The sequence below is a fragment of the Pristiophorus japonicus genome, chromosome 7 (genome assembly GCF_044704955.1).
Source record: "Pristiophorus japonicus isolate sPriJap1 chromosome 7, sPriJap1.hap1, whole genome shotgun sequence".
Lineage (NCBI taxonomy): Eukaryota > Metazoa > Chordata > Chondrichthyes > Pristiophoridae > Pristiophorus > Pristiophorus japonicus.
Genome location: NC_091983.1, coordinates 103067564 through 103091495, shown reverse-complemented (window position 1 = coordinate 103091495; position 23932 = coordinate 103067564). Strand labels below are relative to the sequence as shown.

At 43.1% G+C, this 23932-nt stretch overlaps 1 protein-coding gene across 1 annotated transcript in view; it reads right to left on the bottom strand.

Moving 5' to 3' along the window:
• Positions 1-317: 317 nt before the first annotated feature.
• Positions 318-23932, bottom strand: part of mmut (methylmalonyl CoA mutase) — a 69266-nt gene continuing 45651 nt past the window's right edge. Inside the window, exons 7-12 of the mRNA XM_070885186.1 lie at positions 23007-23122; positions 20841-20956; positions 9354-9485; positions 8585-8732; positions 4567-4734; positions 318-803 (exon numbers count right to left, since the gene is read on the bottom strand). Of these exons, the coding sequence (XP_070741287.1) occupies positions 675-803; positions 4567-4734; positions 8585-8732; positions 9354-9485; positions 20841-20956; positions 23007-23122 (809 nt within the window). The 3' untranslated portion in view covers positions 318-674. The remainder of the gene's footprint in view (positions 804-4566; positions 4735-8584; positions 8733-9353; positions 9486-20840; positions 20957-23006; positions 23123-23932) is intronic.

Sequence of the window (23932 nt, the reverse complement as noted above, 5' to 3'; positions counted from 1 at the left end):
TAACAAATCTGTTCTGCTAACTCTGGTCTCTTGTGCATGCCCTTACCCGTTGACACTCATTTGCAGCCATGTCTTCAGCTGCCAAGTCCTACTCTGTGGAATTGTCTCCCTAGACTCATCACTCCAACTCTCTCTCCCTCTGCTCCTTTATCCTTTAAGATCCTCCTTGAAACCTAACTATTTGCACAAGCTTTTGTCCAATTCTCCTAATCTTTCCTCCTTTGGACATGTGCTCGTTTTCCTCATGCCTCTGTGAAATGTCGATGTTAAAGGTGCTATAAAACACAAAATAGCAATAGAAACTTAGCCCATAAATAAAATATTTTCAATTGTATTTGTCTGTCTGGACATGAAGCTGTAACAGTTCACAATTATTAAACACTCAAATTCGATTGAATTCCAAATAAAAGGCATTTAGCTTAAATTACTTGTGTTTAAGTATCAGCATGCTATTTACACAAGAGCTGTTATACAATCTTCATAAAAGCTTTTAATGTGTGATTATAGTTTACCCCACAAAGTGAATTGAGTTACAAATAGTTACAATATATGGATAAACTATAAACTTTCCCAGAAAGTACAGAAGACAAATATATTTCAAGTCATTTTTGATTGGCATAATTGAAAACAAACTTCTAAAATACAAAAGTATTAATTGCCATCCACAATGACGTTCACATTGATTGTTGCCTCTTGACTAAATTTCTCTCAATGTCAGCAAGCACCTGTACAGCTGCAACTGGAATTCTGGTACCTGGGCCAAAGATACTGCAAACGCCTGCCTTGAACAACATGTCATAATCCTAGAGGAGTTAAAGAATTAAATGTTAGCATTATTTTCTTCTGTTTGAGACATAAATCAGTCACCCAATACCAATATTAAAATGGTTACCCTGAATTTAAGCAGTTTCTTACTAGAAGTCTTTTCCTTTCACATACATATGGGACATTCCATATTAGGATGCACTGTAACTGAAAACTATATTAAACATGGAAAAAGTGGAATTTTCAGGTTTAAAAAAAATTACAACTATATTTGCTGAACAGTAATATTTGTATTCCCAACCAAATGTCAGTGGGGGAAAGATTGGATGATCGCAACATCCACCCTCAGAGCTTTACTGGCCTTCTAGTTCCAACACAACTCGAAGAAGAAATTGTTCTTTTACCTTGGTAGGGTAAGGCTGTACCAAGTACCAAAAGAGCTTATGCCCCGTCACTGAATTGATCATCAGAGTTGTTTCTCCAAATTGGTTAAACTTGCCAAGTCTCCAGCCTCTAGTCCAGAAGTTTTCAAACTTTTGTGTTTGTCTCACAGAAGCAGTACTGATCAGAAGGATTTTTGTTTCTCATCTGTCTGCTGCAATCCCTACCCTCACCATCTTCATCTGTGCACTTTTCCTTGATCTTCTTCTCATTCAATTCCTGATAATTTAGCTTCTCTTACCCTCCGCCCCCTCCCCATCACCACATGTTAGCTGCCACCATCAATGGGTTCCCTTTCCTCAGACACCATCCCTCTCCTCTTCAAAACCTCAGTAATCACCCCCATCAAAAAATCCACCCGTCCACTAACTTCACCTCATCTCCAACCTCTGCTTTCTCTCTAAAGTCCTCCAACATGTTTACAACTCCCATCTCAGAAACTGTTCAAATACCTCCAGTCCAGCTTTCTCTCTTCTCAGCACTGAAACACATCACAAATCCTGTGTGACCATTACCATGGTGTATTATCCACCCTCGAGCTTTCTTCAGCTTTCAAAACAGTCTGCCATGCCATTATCCTCCAATGGTACTCCTCTATCATCCAGCTCCATGGGACTGCTTGTGCATTGTTTTATTCTTACCTATCTGAACACAACTAGTGTTTCTCCACTAATGGCTTCTTCTCCCTCCCCTGCATGGCCACTTATATAGTTTATCCCAGGTCTCCTCCTCTTCCTTATCTACATGCTGTCCCTTGGTGACATCATCCGCAGGCACGAGGTCAGCTTTTACATGGACTATCTCTCCACCACTCTTCACGAGCCCTCAACTGCCTCTGTGCTGTCAGACTTCTTGTCAGACATCAATATCTGATTATTTCACAATTTCTTCCAGCTCCACAATGGGAAGATTGAAGCCATCAGCTTCAGGTCCCTTCACAAACTCTATTCCCTTACCACTGACTCCATACCTCTCCTGGATCACACTGAACCAGACAGTTTGCAGTCATTATGTCCTTTCCGATCATGCGTAGAGTGTTAAGCCCCAAATTTTATCCAATGCAAGGCTGCTTAATTTAGTGTCTGGAACATTGCCCATCCCTACCTCAGCTGCTGAAACTCTTGGACATGTCTTGCTCACTCTAGACCTGACTATTCGAACACTGTCCTGTTGATCTCACTTCCTCCATAAACCTCAAATTGTCCGAAACTCTGCTGCACATATCCTGTCTTGCACACTTATCGCCCCATGCTTGCTTACCTCCATAAGTTCCCTGTTCCCCAACATCAAAATTGAAAATCCTTGACTTGTTTACAAATATATCCATGGCTTTGCTCCAACTTACCTCTAATCTTCTCCAAGTGTATATTCTCTCCTAAATACTCCGTTCCTCTTATTGTATCTACCCCGCATCTTTTCCCCCACCACTAGTGGTGGAGTTATCAGCTGATAATTGTACTCTCGCTGGGAGTTCTCCCAATCAGCCACTGTAAATGAGATTTCCAACAGATCTGCTGAATCTCCGAGGCAATGTCTCTCCCCTAAACCTCTCTGCCTCTCCTCCTCAAGTTCGACCAAGCATTCAATCACTACTTTTGCTTCCTGACTCATTAGGCTTGATGTTAACCTTCACATGACAGGCAAGAGGTTGGTTGTTAAACGCTTACAACAGAAAACGCAATCCTAACCTACCACTTTTACGGCAGCGGATAACATGCCATGCAAATGTTCCACCGTGGCGAGGCAGGACACTTCATTAACATATTTAAATCAGGCTCCCACTGTGCAATTGGGAGCCTGATTTAAAGTTAAGTGCTGTCGGTTCCAGAAGGCAAGTGTTTTTTTTTTTTTTACAGCACTGCTTGTGGGCTAGGAGAAGCAAGAGTACTCCAGCCAGCTCAAAGAAGCCTTTAGCCTTCCTTCTGCCAATCGTGGCCTCTCTCTAGCCCCTACAGCGATCAGCGACCTCCCTTACTCCCCTCAAGGCCTGCCCCATGGTCACCAGCCCCCTCCCCCCCAAGCCCCGATCTGCAGCATGTCCCACGATTGCCGAATTCCCCAAGCATCGATCTGCAGCCCGCAATCCCCTCCCAATTGCTGGGGATGGACCCAAGGGTCCTCAGTTGCAGCCTTCTGCTGCTGGTTTTGCCCGTCAATTTGGCCAACTGCCGGGCAGGAATCGGAAGGAAAAAATAATGAGGCCCTGCCATTAAATTCGGCAGAATCTTCATGCCCCGGCCTTGCCGGGTTTCCCCTGCACTACCGCGCACCCTCCTTGCAAATATCGGGGCCATTGTCCTTACAGCTATTTGTAAAGTGCCGAGGGACGTTTCTTTACATTAAAGGCACTATGCAAATCCCAAGTTGTTGTTTCAGATTACTAGCCATGCTTTTTCTTCAGCTTAAAGCAATGTGAAAAAAGAATTATGAAACAGCAGTTTATATTTTCTAGTTCATATTTTCTAACATTGCTACTCGTTTTCTGAATGCTATACTATCTAACTTGAATGCCAACTGAATATACCCATCATAAGGCACTACAGCAAGTAGGATGATGTTAATCAATGAGTGATATTAGACCCTTGTTAACAGCCAGGTGGCTTTCGTCAAATGGGAAGAAACTGAACCCTTTAATTTTGGAGAAATGTTCCCTCCCACACAAGGTGATGGCTGAGCTCACTGGCTAGCTCAGGAAATTTATTCCTGACCTATGCTGTATTAGCTGATTTTGATAATCTGTCAAAACATCAATAAGGTGTTACAAATGAGCTTGAGCACAGAGCTTGGAGAACACAAACAGTGAGTCACAAGCAGAGTGAGGAATTTTGTGAGTGCAGGAATTGGTGGTGAGGAGACAAGATAAGTTAGATAAGTAATAATCATATTGGCTTTTGGCTTGGCTTTGGAATTTGGCTTTGTCTTGTAACATAGAAGAAATTGCATGGTCAGTGGCAGTTAGCAGCGATCAGCTGTAAGTGGTTGCTGGAGTAGGTGGTAAAAGCTGTGAGCTAGAAGCCATCAACAGGTCCAGGCAGCGGGCAGTCGCAGGGGTCATTCAGCCCGACTGCTTGCCTCTCTTCCCCGGCTACTTTTGTGCCCGGGAGTCCCTGGAGATGGAGCACGCAGTGTCCACCGGTACGCTTGAGGCCTTCCGTGACCAGTGGGCACCGGAGGGACTGGAACATTACAATTACAAGGAAAATAGCATACATTGTATACTGTTTCTCCAACTGCCACTGTTCAACACAATCCTGACAAAAGAACACAAGTGTGATTAAGGAAACACTCACCCAACATCAGCATATGTATCATTATTCACAATACAAGAGAGACCTTGAAATTACATCTTAAATGTAGTACCTGGGGAGGGATCACTCCACCACAGATGACCAAAATATCAGGGCGCCGAAGATCACAGAGCTCTTTAATCAGTTCTGGCACAAGAGTTTTGTGCCCAGCAGCCAACGAACTGACACCCACACAGTGAACATCTGCATCTACTGCTTGCTGAGCCACCTCCCGAGGAGTCTAAAAGTGAAATAGTGGCAATTTGGTAGAGTTATAATGAGATATTATCTTTTGATTAACATTTTAAACCAAAAGCGGATTTTTAGACAACCGCACCAATTAATATCCTTCTGGTTACTTTCTGTAATACTTGCGGCAGAATCCTAGATGGCCTGATGGTATAGCATCTAATCTCACTGAATTGGCAACACATTTAACATGGCTATTAAGTGCAGACAAATTGAGGGGGGGGGGGGGGCGGTGGCGGGGGGAGTAGTCTTGATAAATAGATAATGGCCGAGAAATCCTGGCCTGAGTGTGTATGGACCCGGGAAGGCATAGTAAAAGCCAGGAAGGCATCTCAAAAACCGGTTTTCAGCGCAGCTTGACAGATCCTCCGTATCTCCACAGCCAGGACATTCGCATGGACAAGATTGCGGTATATGTTGCCCAGCAAATGTCCTGAAAACTCTTGCGCCTGATAAAAGCAGGCGTATAGACTACTTCTACAGGCATAAGAGTTTTAAAACCTACAAAAACATATTAAAATAAAATTCAAAAAACATTTTATTGTTAAAAACCCCGCTCACTACGGTAAGTTTATTTGAAACCATAATTAAAAAAACTACTCAAAAAAAATTGGGAAAGTATTTTTTTTTTTTTCTAAGACATTAACTTTAATTTCAATTAATTTTAATTATGTGAGGTGTGTTTTTTATTTTTTATTATGGTGTTTAGTGTGTGTTTTTTTTCCTCATTAATAGCATTGAGAACTTGTAGATACGGTGTTCTCATTGCTATTAATGAGAATGCTGTGGAATACTGTACCTGATTGGTTGTGCAGTCACACGTGACTGCACCTTCTGCATCCAAACCTCGAGGACGGGAGCGTGTTTTGCAGCGCGGAAAGAGAAGGCCTTCCCATCAGAATCCCAGGCGCTTCTGGGACTACCAGGTAAATTTGTAAAAATTCTCCGGTCGGAGGCGTTCGTCCAAAAGAAGCCTCTGACAGAAATTTCAGGCCCATAATGTTTTAGGCAGAGGCCCACAGGGAATTATGCTTGACCCCATTTAGTTTCTTATCTTTATCAACAACTCTGTAGTCTTCTACTTGGTTAACATTCATCTTAAAAAACAGTGTTAACAAATAAAAATTCTACATGAGTACTTTTAGTACAAAGTATTCTTCTATCTGCAAAGTTTTTGAAAATACGAATTGCTGAGAATTTGTAGCCGGTTGCCCGCTCAGGGAAGGCTACCATTTCAAACTCCATCAGCACTCTGTGGGACAAAAAACCATTCATAGAAATTTACAGCACAGAAGGAGGCCATTTCGACTCATCATGCCCGTGCCGGCCGACCAAGAGCTATTCAGCCTTATCTCACTTTCCAGCTCTTGGTCCGTAGCCCTGTAGATTATGGCACTTTAAGAGCACATCCAAGTGTCTTTTAAATGTGGTGAGGGTTTCTGCCTCTACCACCCTTTCAGGCAGTGAGGTCCAGACCCCCACCACCCTCTGGGTGAAGACATTTCCCCTCATATCTCCTCTAAACTCCCCCGAATTACTTTAAATTTATGTCCCCTGGTTGTTGACCCCTCTGCCAAGGGAAATAGGTCTTTCCTATCCACTCTATCCAGGCCCCTCATAATTTTATACACCTCAATCAGGTCTCCTCTCAGCCTCCTCTGTTCCAAAGAAAACAGACCAAGCATCTCCAATCTTTCCTCATAGCCAAAATTCTCCAGTCCAGGCAACTTCTTCTAAATCTCCTCTGCGCCCTTTCTAGTGCAATCACATCTTTCCTGTAATGTGGCAACCAGAACTGCACACAGTACTCCAGCTGCGACCTAATCAGTGTTTTATACAGTTCAAGCATAACCTCTTGCTCTTGTAGTCCATGCCTCGACTAATAAAGGCAAGTATTCCATATGCCATCTTAACCATCTTATCTACCTGGCCTGCTACCTTCAGGGATCTGTGGACCTGCACTCCAAGGTCCCTTTGTTCCTCTACACTTTTCAGTGTTGTACCATTTAATGTGTATTCCCTTGCCTTGTTAGACCTCTCCAAATGCATTACCTCACACTTATCCAGATAGAATTCCACTTGCCACTGTTCTGCCAACCTGGCCAGTACATTGATATCTTCCTGCAGTCCGTAGCTTTCTTCCACACAGCCTATTTTAGTGTCATCTGCAAACTTCTTAATCATATCCCCAACATTTAAGTCCAAGTCATTGATATTTACCACAAAAAGCAAGGGACCCAGCACGGAACCCTGCGGAACCCCACTGGATACAGCCTTCCAGTCACAAAAACATCCATCAACCATTACCCTTTGCTTCCTGCCTCCGAGCCAATTTTGGATCCAACTTGCCACTTTGCCCTGGATCCCATGGGCTATTACTTTCGTGATCAGTTTGCCATGTGGGATTTTATCAAAAGCTTTGCTAAAATCCATATACACTACATCATACGCACTGCCCTCATCGACCCTCCTGGTTACTCCTCGAAAAATTCAATAAAGTTAGTCAGTCACGACCTTCCCTTAACAAATCCATGCTGACTGTCCTTGATTAATCCATGTCTTTCCAAATGAAGATTTATCCTGTCCCTCAGGATTTTTTCCCAATAATTTTCCCATTACCGAGGTTAGGCTGACTGGCCTGTAATTACTTGGCCTATCCCTTTCTACCTTTTTAAACAAAGGTACAACATTAGCAGTCCTCCAGTCCCACATCTGTAGCCAGAGAGGATTGGAAAATGATGGTCAGAGCCTCTCTTTTGCTTCTCTTAACAGCCTGGGATACATTTCATCCGGGCCTGGGGATTTATCCACTTTCAAAGCTGTTCAGCCCCTTAATACTTCCTCTCCCACTATGTTTATCTCATCTAATATTTCACTTTTCCTCCTCCCTCATTGCAAAGTCTGCATTGCTTTTGTGAAAACAGATGCAAAGCATTCATTAAGAATCCTACCCATGTCTTCCGTCTCCACACAGATGTCCTTTATGGTCTCTAATATTATGTTAGAGCAACACTGGTAGCCCTCTGAAACGGAAATGAAGTGCTAGTCTATCCTGTTTTTTTATTTGACTCAGAAACCTCTTCCACGTTGTCCAACAAGCAGCGACAATTAAAACCACCTTTATAATCAACAGTTAAGGATTGTGATACCCTTATACAGCACTCTCAGCCAATATTGGTGGTGAAATTGGACACTAGTCAAATGCAACCCTTTGCGCTCATTCAGATTTGCCAATTAATTTCTCTGGACAATCATGTGAGATTGTAGCCTCAACCTTTATCTACACTTGAAAATAAAAAGCATTGAATCTTGGAGGATTATAAAGAATGAATAGTGACACAGTGGGACACTATTTAGAACATCCAATTTTTGTTTATACTCATTAGGTAGGCAGTCAATGTGGGCAGGACAGGAGGGGAGACAGCTTGGGGAAATTACAACAGAACTAAACTCAACTTTAGGATTTCAAGAGAAATAAACTGAGATAGGTGCCTGCTGCACTATCCTTTAGAACAAAGAAGGAAATGTCACAGCTTTAGCCAGCTGGAACCAAAAGATTTTTATTGCATTATCCAAGGAATTTTTTCTTAAATATGATGCACTTTACTAGCTTATCTGCCCCAAAACAGTTTATACTCTTCTCTAAGCATCGAGTGAAATGCATGATATACTTCAAAGTTTGATTTCAAACCTGCAGGGTAATATGTAATCAGCAAATCAAGTCCTCTACCTTCACAGGAAAAAAAATTACAATTGTTTTCTTTATCACCATATCTGAATTTATTTAAATGAGTTTCTGCCTCAACTTACTTGGTGAAATTAGAATAGTATTGGTAAACTACCTGAAACAGTGGTCCTATATCCACATCAAAGCCAAGATCAGCAAATCCTGTCGCAATAACTTTTGCGCCTCGGTCATGCCCGTCTTGACCCATTTTAGCAACAAGCAGACGAGGTTGACGGCCTTCATTTTTAGCAAATTCTTCAATCCTAAATGTAAAAGGATCAAAAGCCAGAATAGTTTATCGGCAAACTGTGAATAAATTTCAACTGAAACTTTAAACTCTTGTGAACATCTTGAAGACACTTTAAGAATATATATTACTTTGCATATTTATATTGGTCAGCTGACTAGACTTGGAAGGAATGCAGTGCAGATTCACCAGAATGTTAGCAAGACTCCAAGAGATTACATAAACTAGTCTTGTATTCCCTGGAATATAGAAGTTTAAGGGTGATTTGATTTGAGGCTTTTAGGATTTTGAAAGGAATTAATTAGGTTAGCTAGAGAGAAACTTTTTCCACTGGTGGGCGAGTCTAGGACAAGGGGACATAACACTTGTGCAACCCTAATTTTAATCCCTCTCCCCACCCTTCCAAGATGGGGACAAAAAATAAAATGACAGTCCTAATAAACACGGTGACAGTTGGACAAATTAACCCAAAATGATTGAAGTTCATATCTTAATTGTACATTTGCTGAGTAGTAACTGTCTATTAAAATACTGACGTTTTAGTGACTTTAATGAAAGCATGTATCGTTCCTTTTAGGTATCTCAGCCAACCCAAGAAAACTGTAAATGTTAATAATTAACTTAGTTTCTAGCTCACCGGTTTACTGCCATAGAAATTTCTTCATGGTTACCAAATTCATGTCGGTATGCACCGCTCACCATGCGGTCACTAGGTCGATGTTCACCGAACACTTTTTTCATTGCATCTGTAATTTCTCCAACTGTACATCTATATAAATAAATAAATATATTTAGTGCATAGTAAGGCCCAAATATTTAGTAAGCTTATCAGTGATTTCTGTTAAATTAAGCAGACAAGGAATGTTGGAGTGGGGTAAAAAAATATGTACAACAAAAGTTAGTGCCTCGAGCTCCAAATCCTTGGTTTCACTTCCTAAAATATACCAGCATGCTTGATATTTACATTTCTAATCCTTTCCTCTGGTGATGTATTAAAGTAGCTCTTTTGCTCCTATATAATTCCAACAGTGTACTAGTGGGTTGACCTAACTTACTGCCACTGACACAAAGGGAAGGCACTGATTTGGTTTGTCCTTTATGCTTACAAAAACAAATACTAGTAAAGTCTAACAGCCCTCTTTTTAATTGAGCATTTTTATCTTTGCACCTGAATCCAGAATCCCCAGTATCTTGGTCACCTTTAATCTTAATGAGCATGTTCCAAATTCTTGATTTTATTTTATAAAGATTTATTGGAAAGTCCATGCATCTCATTTCCTCCCAATGGTATGTGAAATTATTGACACTTAATTCACTGATTTAGCACTCTTCTAGAGAAAAAAAATTGGCGAGCTGTACAGTTGTCCAAAACACACACAGTAGAAGTTTCTGTTAACCCAAGAAACACAGACTGGGACACCAAAGACTCAAGCTTTAACATTCTGTCAACAACTCTTGTTCTGTCAACGTAAGAAATAGGAGCACGAGTAGGCCATATGGCCCCTCTAGTTTGCTCCACCATTTAATACGATCATGGCTGATCCGATCATGGACTCAGGTCCACTTCCCTGCCCGCTCCCCATAACCCCTTATTCCCTTATCGGTTAAGAAACTGTCTATCTCTGTCTTAAATTTATTCAATGTCCCAACTTCCACAGCTCTCTGAGGCAGCGAATTCTACAGATTTACAACCCTCAGAGAAGAAATTCCTTCTCATCAGTTTTAAATGGGCGGCCCCTTATTCTAAAATTATGCCCCCTAGTTCTAGTCTCCCCTATCAGTGGAAACATCCTCTCTGCACCCACCTTGTCAAGCCCCCTCATAATCTTATACGTTTCGATAAGATCACCTCTCATTTTTCTGAATTCCAATGAGTAGAGGCCCAACCTACTCAACCTTTCCTTATAAGTCAACCCCCTCATCTCCGGAATCAATCAAGTGAACCTCTCTGAACTGCCTCCAAAGCAAGTATATCCTTTATTAAATATGGAAACCAAAACTGCACGCAGTATTCCAGGTCTGGCCTCACCAATACCCTGTATAACTGTAGCAAGACTTCCCTGCTTTTATACTCCATCCCCTTTGCAATAAAGGCCAAGATTCCATTGGCCTTCCTGATCACTTGCTGTACCTGCATACTGAGGTGGAGAAAGTACATCCAGGAGGGCGTCGAGCTCTTCGAGTCCCAACGCAAAGCGCAGGCAGCGGAAGGAGCGCGCGGCAAACCAGCCCCATTGACCCCTTCCCTCGACGAATGTCTGACCCACCTGTAACAGGGTCTGTGGCTCTCGTATCGGACTGTTCAGCCATCAAAGAACTCACTTTGGGAGTGGAAGCAAGTCTTCTTCAATTCCGAGGGACTGCCTATGATGATGATGATACTAATCTTTTGTGTTTCATGCACCAGGACCCCCAGGTCCCGCTGTACTGCAGCACTTGGCAATTTTTCTCCAATTAAATAATAACTTGCTCTTTGATTTTTTTCTGCCAAAACATTATACTCCATCTGCCAAATTTTTGCCCACTCAGCTTGTCTATGTCCTTTTGCAGGTTTTTTCTGTGTCCTCCTCACACATTGCTTTTCCTCCTAGCTTTGTACCGTCAGCAAACTTGGCTACGTTACACTTGGTCCCTTCTTCCAAGTCGTTAATATAGATTGTAAATAGTTGCGGTCCCAGCACTGATCCCTGCGGCACCCCACTAAGTACTGATTGCCAACCCGAGCGTGAACCATTTATCCCGACTCTCCGTTTTCTGTTAGTTAGCCAATCCTCTATCCATGCTAATATATTATCCCCAACCCCTTGAACTTTTATCTTGTGCAGTAACCTTTTATGTCCAATCAACAGGAATAAACATAATTTATCTGACAACATAAAATCATCCCATGTTGCAGAAAACAGATCAAGTGGAGAAAAAAAACATCCTTAGGCAGACGCTACGAAGGTAAACATACAAGATGAAATCTAATGCTGCTGCATTACACTTCAATCAAACATCCATCAGACCAAAATCCCTACAAATATGGGAAAGGCCTTACTCCGTTCATGAAGGAAGTGCTCCACAAACTTCAAAATTCTACTCCCTATACCCAAGTACAGTAATTTATATACAAGAAAGGCAATAGCCCTAATACTAATCCTCGGGGTCCTCACTGCATATTTGTCTCCAGTCAGAACTTAGTTTCTTATCAGTTGTGATTCTGGACAAAAATACATTTCCATCTACCCCATTAACACACATCTGAAGGGCAATATGGAAAAAAACAATGAGCAACAAAAGGTCCATATGTTCAAGATCTATACTAGTATGTAACTTTAGCAAAATGTAAAGCATCTCTAACATCCAGTACAGAGTTACATTTATGGAATAATCTCCAAACTCATGTTGCTTAAAAGAAACAAAACAAGAGACCCATCTAAGGTCTGTGGAATCTACCATGTTTACATCATCCAATGAGCATCAAGTAGAAAAACTATTTCTGTTCACTCCCGAAAGTAAGAATCCTTCCCTCTTTTAACCACAAGAATCTGTGCTTTAAAGGCTTCAAGAAAAGCATAATTCGGCTATTGGAAGATACTGGATACACTATGGTCTGAAGTACTGCATTTAAGCTAAAAGTTGAAAGTTATTAGCCACATACATCACGCCCCTCTTTACTCAAAGTAAAGATTATTCAGAACATGAACATCGACAAAACAGTTAATTATCTAGTTCAAATGTCAATAACTAATAGGCCATATCAAATGGAATTTAATTCATTAAAAACATGCATTTGGTGGGAGCCTTGGCACCATACCAAATGGTCAGCACCTGATCCTATACACTCATGTTCAATATATGTAATTTTCCCTTCATTCAGATCATTGTCACTGTTGCTCTTCAGTTTAGGAGAGAGGATAGATCGAGGACAGCTCCTTATAAACCGAGATTTTCACCTGGAATTTATGCAGGGATTCTCTTAATCATCTACTATAACTTTGATAGAAATCCCATGGAAATGCTATCCCTCGATCTCTAATTAACGCTCAGCACTAAGCAAAGAAAACGTGAATCGCTGCCACACTTCAATCTTACTAGGCTCATCAGATGGTGGAACCTTCTGGGCAGAGGAAGTAAAAGAAGCATTTAAAAAAACATATGAAGCCTGTGCATTGAATCTAGGAGTTGGAAAAATTCAGTCTATGGTAACTCACGTCTAAATAGATGGTCTCTCACCTGTAATTAATATAGAAATACCAAAATAGAGAGATACGAATATCAAGGTAGAGAGAAAAGAATAGCAAGGTAGAGAGAATACAGGAGGAGAATAGGGAAAGGTACCCTTTGCTATTGCAAAAGAAGCAGGTAGACTGTGGTCAATTTTATAGTGGGAAAGAAAAAAAATTAAGAAAAAATACAGTAACATTCTTCTCCAAGGATGAACAATCGTTTGCATTTATATAGTGCCTTTAATGTAGAAAAAAATGTTCCAAGGTGCTTCATAGAGGAATTATAGAAAAATAAAGCTGCATAAACCCAAATCCCGATCTCCTTTAAATGAATGAATGAATGCGATTAAGGACAGGCATCTATTCAAAACTAATCTGACACATAGGGTGAATGCACCCTAGAACTGTTGAATCTGTGCTAAGGTTAGGAATTAAAACATTCCTTTCTAGGTTACTTACCATGGGCTCAATTTTCCCCAGTGATTTGCGCTGTTTTTTGGGAGCAGGCTGCTTTTTCTGGCCTAACTTAAAAATCCAGTTTCCCCAATCAATTTGCACCAGCTTAACTCATTTAGTTACGATTTTTTTTAGGTACTTTTTTTTCATCCAAAGGGGATGTAACCATCCACCTCCGCCAATTCTGGCCATTTAGTGAACTTTGGCCAGCTGATAGTTACTCTATTTCCGCTTAGGCCAGCGTATGTGGCCTCTCCAGAAAACCCTTGCGGAGAGTTAAAGAAATCGCGCAGGTAAGTAAATCAGAGGCTATTCGGCCTGGGCTAGGGGCAGGAAGCAGAACGGATTGGGAAGGCACTCACTCAGGGCCAGGAGAGGGTCGGCGGGAGAGGGAGCGGACAGACCGGCAAGCCCTTCTGCCTGGGCGGGAAGCAGAGTGGAGCGAACCTGGAAGGCACTCACTCAGGGCCAGGGTTTGAGACTGCCGATCAGAAGGCTTGGTGCCTGGGGAGGGGGAGGAAGAAAGAGGTCACAAGACTCAAAGGGGGGGGGGGAGAAAAGAGAGGAGAGGACACAAGACCTTTGGGTGTAGTCCATCCATACAGACCTTGGGGAGAGAGAGAGAACCTCAAATCTGTGCTGTCTGCTTTCCTGCCGTTTTGAGCTTCTTTGAAAGTTTAACTTTTAAGTATGGGGGTAATACTGACTGCCATACCTTGTGCAAGCGTTCTGCATCATGGTGCTACGTAGGAGACAATTGATTAGAGATCATCGCATCAGGAACATCAGCGCCCATAGGATGCTGGGCAGGAGGCCTTACCCATCTCGGGTATATCTAGGCAGGCATTCGTACCTGCACCCGAGTGATGCAGACTGTGTCAGAAGGCTGCATTTCCACAAAGAAGTTTTCCGTGAGATCTGAGAGTAGGTGAAATCAGACCTGCAGCCGAGAAGCATCAGGAGGACTGCTTTGTCAGTTGAAGTGAAGGTTACAGCTGCACTTTTATTCTATGTCTCCGGATCGTTTCAAGCTACAACTGGGGACGTGCACCATCTCTCAACATGCAACACATGTCTCCATTCGCCAGGTCATGGCTGCACTGTATGCGCAGAGGAATAACTTAATCAAGTTCCCCATGACCGCCCAAGCAATCCATGACAGGGCTGTGGGCTTCTCAAAGATTGCTGGCTTCCCAAAGGTACAGGGCTGCATTGATTGTACCCACATCGCCTTGCGAGCACCTTTGCAGGATTCCGAGATTTACAGGAATAGAAAAGGCTTCCACTCCAATAATGTGCAGCTCATGTGTGACAAACTGCATCATATGTCAGTCGATGCAAGATACCCTGGCGGCACCCATGATACGTTCATCCTACACGACAGCGTTATATCTGCCATGTTTGAGCAGCAGCCAGAAGGGCAGAGCTGGCTGCTGGGAGACAAAGGGTACGGCCTCGCCACCTGGCTCATGACACTCCTACGCATAACCCGGACGGAAGTTGACCGTCAATACAACATGTTGTACATTGCGACACGCAGCATCATTGAGAGGACCATTGGCATATTGAAACAGCGTTTCCAATGCCTGGACCATTCCGGAGGCTACTTGCTGTACTCCCGAGCCCGTCAGTCAGTTCACTGTTGTGTGCTGCATGCTGCATAACTTAACCATCATGAGGCAGCAGCAGCTGGTAGTGGAAGACCCACCTGCGGTGAGAGTGGCTGATGATAATGATGTCGAAGATGCAGATGACGAGCAGGAGGAGGAGGAGGAGGAGGAGGAGGAGGAGGATGACGAGGATGAGGAAGCCATGCAAGTGCCTGAGGCTGGAGCACGACGGCGGAGGAGGGCGGGCCATCATGCTCCTTTAACGATTGCTCGAGCCTTGCGCCAGCAGCTCATCCGTGAACGCTTTACTGATGCCTGAGGCCTCAGCGACAACTGTTCCGCATGGACATGTTTATTTTTTGGAACTGTTCCGTAATGTTGTGTTGTGCTAATGGAACATGATTCAGTTTTAATGTCTATTTAATGTAACTTTAACAAAATTATTCTTGTATCAAACTTTACATTAATATCACTCGAAGATCACTTATAAATTTGTAAATTTACATAACTTACAAAAAGCTTTTCATTTGGGAACAGTAACAATAATAACAACAACAACAGCAGCAAAGAAAGGCTGCACCCACACCTCATCCCCCTTAGTGCAAGACTGACCGCCCGCTGTGCTTGGTCTTGGACCCTCCATCACCCCTGCCCGCAGGCGGTGGTGCAGTGATTTTGGGCTTGGTACCAAGCTTATTCCTTCTAACATCTCGGATACTGAGCACCTCTTGACGGTGGGGGGGCGTCTGCGTCAAGCAGCAAGTTGGAGGGCCCGGCTTGGGGCTCTTCAGAGGCTGGTGTGGGGATTGTAGTGGGAGTGGCGGTTGATTCTGTCAATGGGCATGGGGTCTGGGCATGTTCCCTTATTGCAGCAGCTAACTCACTCATGCCGTCCCTCATGCACCCTGACAGTGTCTCAGCGACTGAAACATTCCCTCCCTGATGGCCTGTACTACCCCTGACATTCCATCCCGCACGGCCACTGCTGTGCTTTGCACAACCTCTGACACTCCCTCCCTCATGGCCAGTGACGTGGTTTGCACTACCTCTGACATTCCCTCACTGATGGTCCCGACGAGTGTTGTTACTACTCCCGACAGTCCTGCTACCTCATCACTCACCCCACTGATGGTGTCCAGGAGTGATCGGGTAAGGTCAATGCTCTCTGCACTCAATGACATCATCTAAACCACATCTGTTACATCCTGCATCTCAGGAGAGTGTGGTCGAGCTCTCCTTCCCCTCTCCCTGGGTCTGCCTCGCTGCACCCCAACAACGGAACTCGTAGCCTGGGACGGTGGGGCCCTGGGCGTGCCTTGCTGCACCCCACTACTGGGACCCGCAATCTCGGAAGGTGCAAAACCAACACTCAAATCACTAGTCACGGAAGGAGCTGTCGGCGGCACCTCCTCCAAAGTCCGTACAACAGTGGGAGCTTCATCCAGCTCCATCCCCTCCCTCTCCCCACCCATGTTTTGGTCTGGAGGATGGGATTGGAAGATGTTCTCCTCTTCAGGCTCGTCCGCTTCTGAATCTTCTGCACCTTCAGGATTGGCCTCAAGTTCTGCAAAATATAACAGAACAGTCAAATGGTTAGCAGCAGAGGAGGGGGCAGGATGAGTGGCATGAGTAGGCTCACACATAGCAGGCCAGGCAGCAGGTTGATGTGAAGGGCCACGATGAATTTTCAGGACTTGCCCTCTCCCTCGAACGTGGGCCCAGCTTGTGCAGTACTGATTGATGGGTGCTGCCTGGAGAAAAACAAAGCAGCGACCCAATCTTCCAGGGGTGTCAGTGGGTGCAGATTTGGTGAGCCTCCTCCTGTTCGAGTTCTTTCCAGTTTGCTGTGGGCCAATTTCCTCTGCAAAGATAAAAATGCAACTTTTTAGAGAGGGTGTCTTTCTGCTGGGTGGGACATATACACTGGTCACATTTACAATTGCATTGAATAAATGAAAATATTACTTACACTAACTACTTGACCAAGGTCCTGCCATTTCTTTTTACACTGGCTTCCAGATCTCTTGGTGTTCACCACTGCGCAGTAATCTTCTGCAACTTGGTTCCAGCGTTTCTTCATTTCTTTTGGTGGAACTTTTATGATACCAGCAGAGGTCACCAACTCCTGCCTTCTGTTCTCAATCACAGTAACAAATGCCACCACTTCTTCCAGCAAGAAATTCTTGGTCCTTGGACCGCGTTGCATCTTGTACTGCTGCAGCTGCGATTTTTCCAATGCTCTAACACACACACACAGCAGTCCTTCTGTCACACACACAATTGGCTCTTTAAAAATGGCCGATTGCCGATTCAGAGCTGTACTGCGCATGCGCGTCCATTGCAGTGACATCAAAAACGTAAGTTTTTTTCCCCGTGCCTGCGCAGAAAGCCCGGCTGCATTTATCGGTGCAGACAACAGGCTCCAACCCCCGAGGCAACTGGCCACGCTGCATGGCTCGGGATTGCAGTATCAAGATCGGAGAAAGTTTGGACAACAATTTCTGCCGCATTTCTGGACCTAAAAACCCAGCGTAACTCTGGCAATATGCCAAAAAACAGGCTTGAGCAAAATTGACCCCTAAAGTTTGGTGGATTTTAGAATGATTTCCCCCCACTCCTGGGTATTAACAAATCCCTCCCCGCCGCCAAAATAATCAGTTTTCTGGTGGCTGTCATCCAAAATTACATAGATTCTAGAACGGTTCCCGCAGATTGGAAGGTAGCAAATGGAACCCCACTATTTAAGAAAAGAGGGAGAAAGAAAATAGGGAACTACAGACCAGTTAGCTTGACATCAGTAGTAGGGAAAATGCTGGAATCTATTACTAAGGATGTGGTAACAGGACACTTAGGAAATAATAAGATTGGGCAGAGTCAACACGGATTTATGAAAGGAAAATCATGTTTGACAAATCTGTTGAAGAGGTTTTTTTTGAGGTTGTAACTAGCAGAATAGATAAAGGGGAAACCAGTGGATGTGGTGTATTGGGATTTTCAGAAGGCATTGAACAAGGTGCCATACAAGAGGTTATTAAATAAAATTAGGGCTCATGGGATTGGGGGTAGCGGACAGAAAAGAGAGAGTAGGAATAAACGGGTCATTTTCGGGTGGGTAGGCTGTAACTAGTGGGGTTGCGCAAGGATTGGTGCTTGGGCCTCAGCTATTCACAATCTGTATCAATGATTTGGATGAGGGGACCAATTGTAATATATCCAAGTTTGCTGATGATACAAAGCTAGATCGGGGCCCAGGAGAGGCACGAATTTGGGGCCCTGAAGAGGCGTGGGCCCAGGGGCAGATTGGGCCAGCCCACACTGCAATATGTGTGCGCACTAGGTCCGTGCAGCAGAGCTGGTCTCCAGTCGTCTTGGTTAATCCTTGCCGCTGGACCAAGACCTAGCTCTGTCAAGTCCATGTGGTGGCTGATGTGCAACGGCCACCACACGTTAAAAAAATCCAAGCACAGGCATCTTCCACCCTTCAAGATTTAGTTCGGGACCTGAAATATTAGGTCCTTCATTGAAACACCTGTGAACTTTTTGACGTGGAAGCAAGTCATCCTCGATTTGAGGGACTGCCTATGATGATGAGGTGGGAATGCAAGTTGTGAGGAGGATGCAAAGGGACTTCAAGGGAATATAGACAGGCTAAGTGAGTGGACAAGAACATGGCAAATGGAATATAACAGGGAGAAATGTGAAGTTATCCATTTTTATAGAAAAAATAGGAAAGCAGAGTATTTTTTTTAGTGGTGAGAGATTGGGAAATGTTGGTGTTCAGAGAGACCTGGGTGTTCTTGTACATGAATCACTGAAAGTTAACATGCAGGTACAACAAGTAATTAAGAAAGCAAATATATACAGAAAATGCTGGAAATCTCAGCAGGTCAGGCAGCATCTCTGGAGAGGAAGTAGAGTTAAAGTTTCGGGTCGATGACCCTTCATCAGAACTGGAGCTTTTGCTTTTGTAAGAAGGCAAATAGGTTGGCCTTGATTACAAGAGGATTTGAGTACAAGAGTAAAAACATCTTACTGCAATTATATAGGGCCCTGGTGAGACCACACCTGGAGTAGTGTGTACAGTTTTGGTCTCCTTACCCAAGGAAGGATTCACTTGCCATAGAGGGAGTGCAGCAAAGGTTCACCAGACTGATTCCTGGGATGAGGGGATTGTTCTATGGAGGAGAGATTGAGTAGACTGAGGCTATATTCTCCAGAGTTTAGAAGAATGAGAGCTGATCTCATTGAAACATACAAAATTCTTACAGGGTTTGACAGGGTGGATGCAGGTAGAATGGTTCCCCTGGCTGGGGAGTCTCGAACCAGGAGTCACAGTCTCAGAATAAGGGGTCGGCCATTTAGGACTGAGATGAGGAGAAATTGCGTCACTCAGAGGGTTGTGAATCTTTGGAATTCTCTACCCCAGAGGGCTGTGGAAGCTCAGTCATTGAGTGCATTCAAGACAGACATCGCTAGATTTTTGGATATTAAGGGATATTAAGGGAATCAAGGGATATGGGGATAGTGCAGGAAAGTGGAGTTGAAGTAGAAGATCAGCCATGATCTCATTGAATGGCGGAGCAGGCTCGAGGGGCCGAATGGCCTACTCCTGCTCCTGCTCCTATTTCTTATCCTGCTGTTGAATTTCATCAGGTTACCCATTTTTTTGCAAGTCACTTTGTTCTGAAAATGATCACCTGTGACCTCATGACCAAGCTAAAGAGTGGGATTATTTTAAACAAATGCATCAGTCACATTAGATTATTCCCCGAAATGAAGACCTCAGTGGAAAGCCTCAAAAAAGAAAACAAAATTGTAGTAACCTGTTGTGAGCAGGAGATCTTCTGTCTAGCATCTTCTTTCTTCGAGTTGTCAGCTTGGCTCAGTTATTAGCACTCTAAGTTAGAAGGTTGTGGGTTCAACCCTAGGGACAATTTTCAACTGCCAGCCACCCTTGTTTCACCTGAAAAATGGGTGGCCGACAGTTAAAAATCAAGGGCCGGGGGGAGGAGGGTCACCTAGGCCACCCAATTGATGCCCCAAGTCCACCTGAAGCAGTTTTCAGGTAAGCTTGTAGATGGGAAAGCAGCAGATCAAGTTTCTGGAGGAAGGTTGCTGAACTATGCAAATCAGGATCCTACGCCAGTTGTAGGACCCAGTTTGCCATTTTCTGGTACAAATTAGCGAAGTGTGTTCTGTGCACACGCCACCTATTTTTACTAACTTAAGCCAGCGGTCCTTAAAGGGACTAGTGATGACGGCTCAAAAAACTGGCACAATTTTCTGGGAGAATTTGTATAGGTCCAGAAGAAGCAAGAGTGCTCCTGCTAGCTCCACAAAAATACTGCGAGCCCATACTCAATCCCCGCAGATCACCGCTCCCCGGACATCGGACAGCTTTGAAGTGCTGTCGTTTTACACACAAAGTAATTTGCAATAAATGAAGCACACTGGGATTTCCTCTGGTACTACTAAATAAATGCAAGTCTGTTCCCTTTTGCTTGTAACTGATCACTATCATTTATAAATGTATAAATAATGTCTATAGCACCATTTTTGCAAATCCACCGTTACAAAAGCAAAGTCTAAACACATTGTGGAAACCACAAGGAGGGTTAAAAAAAAAACTCATACTAAAACAGTTTGCTTGTTAACTAAAAGGACACTGAAGAATGTAGAATTTTGCACAATGGAAAATTAGATATAGGTTGCACGACAAGGATGCATTTAAATTCTACAAATGCGCTGAACTGATCGAACCTTCAAACCAGATATGGTCAGCTCCATGATGTGGTTATACATCAGATCTCAAATATTCATTTTTGGCATTCGGGAGCCTTGCTTTACCTTTCACGGGCAGCTTCCACTGCAAGAGCCAACAGGTTTCTCTCTCCTGAGCGTGAACATTCGGAGATGGCATTAAGACACTGTTCTACTGCTGCTTGATTTCTGGATGCTTTTAACTGAGTTGAAGAAGAGTAATTTTTGAATTGAGCATACGTACTACTTACTGCACCATAGCATTAACCCAGTTAACACGAATTTTTAAAATGTAAACATTCTTTAATTCCTTCCATCACTTTTCTACTCAGTCTAAGGGTGCATTTACACAACAGCGTTAGCATTAGCATGCGTTAGCATTGTTACAAACTACCGACTACGAAGTAATAGGAGGTAAAATTTCCATAGGAGTTCCCCAACTGTCACGAAAAGCCCGGAAAAACAGTGTAAACAGCCGTAAATGTAGTTTTGCTGGAGTTTGTGCTGATCTTCAGTCAAGGTTATGGTGAGATATCAGAAGATCCCCTGCGGAAATACAGGTGACAGTGTCAATTGTGAGTTAAGGCCTAATTTGTGTGGTGCCCCAGCAGGTGTAAAAGGACCTTGGGGGTCCTTTGGACCATTTACACAATTTTTAAACCCATCCGCAATTAATTCATCAGCTTAAACAATGCAGATTCTATTGCCCAAATTGTCTAAACATTTGTGCTTAGAATTTTCACTCTTAAGGGGAAAATACAGCTTATTGGGAGCACAGGGGTGGAAAGTGTGAAGCAGGCATCATTGCCATTATTGGGGCCCACATTGCTATATTCAAATGACATTTGATCCAATAGAAATCAATAGTTGATTGTTTGTGGCGTCCACCAGTGAGGGAGCAGCAGCGAATGAGATTGGAAGCTTCAACATCTATAGCCTGCCACCTGCTCAGAGAAGCTGTGATTGCTAACAGCAAAGGTCAAGGCTAGATTTAATGGAGGTATTCAAAATTATGTGGATTTTGATAGGGTGGATCAGTAACCAGAGGAGTAAGATTTAAAATAATTGGCAAAAGAACAAGAGGTGAGATGAGAACTTTTTTTTGAAATCAGCGATTTATGATGACCTGGATGCACTGCCTGAAATGGTGGTGGAAGTAGATTCAATAGTAACTTTTAAAAAGGAAATTGGATACGTATTGGATATATGTGAATTTTGGGACAATTCCTCATTTTAAATAACAATTTACAATTCAATGTTTTATAAACTAAAAACAAACTTAAAAACTAAAACAAACTAAGGAAAAGGGGTAAGCCATTTAGGACCGAGATGAGGAGAAACTTCTTCACCCAGAGAGTGGTGAACCTGTGGAATTCTCTACCACATAAAGTTGTTGAGGTCAATTCACTAAATATATTCAAAAAGGAGTTAGATGTAGTCCTTACTACTCGGGGGATCAAGGGGTATGGCGAGAAAGCAGGAATGGGGTACTGAAGTTGCATGTTCAGCCATGAACTCATTGAATGGCGGTGGCAGGCTCGAAGGGCCGAATGGCCTACTCCTGCACCTATTTTCTATGTTTCTATGAATGGAAATATCTGAAATATGCTTCAGCTACAATGAGATTTAATAGCACAGTATTTGAAATGCTTAAATAGCACATTAAACATGATTCACATACTAGTTTTTAAATTATTGTCATTAACTTGCAGTACGAACATCTCAATCTGAAGCAGGTAAAGGAAAATAGCCTACCCTCACTCAATAGGTTGGTATGAAACCACAATCTGGTATTTAAGACAAGTGCCCCTTAAGGGCAAAGCCAGCACCATGGGAATTAATGTATTAAGTATCAATAATGCAGTAATCGTCTCTCAACCCATTGGAAATGATCAAACTCAGTACATTATGTCTATTTAGTTGTCTTTCCATTATTAGATCCAGCCCTGTCTTATGTCAGTCCCTCAGCATCTGCAGTATTTTGCTTTTGTATTATTATAGAGGAGCCTTACTTGTTTCTTCCGCCAAGTCTGCTCTACAAAGGGTCGACAGAAAAGCAGCCTCGGCAGGCAGCTAACCTCCAATACAACAGTTCATCCCTCTCCCAAGGTCAGCAACTCTCCACATGAGAATTCCTGGGCTTAAACTTGCATCCACTGTTCCATAGTGAATTGGCAAACTACAACATCATAGTGTCAGTACAGTAGTATGTTGTAGCTCTAATAGACAACAATTTTGGAAACATCTTGTTACCTTGTTCAGCTTTGCAATCTGTTGTTTGCGAACTGCAGTATTATCAATAACTAACACGTCAACACGTTCCTCTTTCTCCAGACGATATTTGTTTACTCCTACGATTACCTGAACACCTATGAAGGGATGGGAAAAAAAACGCTACATTCAAAGTATTGCTCAAAAGAACCACTGACCCTCATTTACTGTAAATCTCAGCCTAAATTTACTCCTGACACAGGAAGTCTGTTGAAGCTAAAAGTTCAGATTCAAAATACCTTCCAAGCAAAATTATTTTCACAGGCCATCATTTTGGCCCTTAGCAGCATTTTAATCTAAAAAGGCATTCAAAGCTTCAAGACTTCCAACTCCAAATAGATGAAGTAACTGAAGTCTTTAAATTCAAATGCTTTATTGACTGTGCCAGCAAAATAAACTTAATCATATAGAATGGTTACAGCACAGAAGGAGGCCATTCAGCCTGTTGGGCCCATGCCGGCTCTTTGCAACAGCACTTCAGTTAGTCCCACTCCCGCGCCCTTTCCCCGTAGCCCTGCAATGTTTCTGCCTTCAGGTGCTTATCCAATTCCCTTTTGAAAGCCATGATTAAGTCTGCCTCCACCACCTTTTCAGGCTGTGCATTCCAGATCCTAACCACTCAGTACATCAAAAAGTTTTCCCTCATGTCACCTTTGGTCCTTCTGCCAATCACCTTAAATCTGTGTCCTCTAGTTCTCGACTCTTATGCCAATGGGAACAGTTTCTCTCTATCTGCTGTGTCTAGACCACTCATGATTTTGAACTCCTATCAAATCTCCTCTCAACGTTCTCTGCTCCAAGGAGAATAACCCCAGCTTCTCTAGTCCATCCATGTAACTGAAGTCCCTCATCTTTGGAACCACACTCGGAAATTTTTTGTGGACCCTCTCTAAGGCCTTCACATCCTT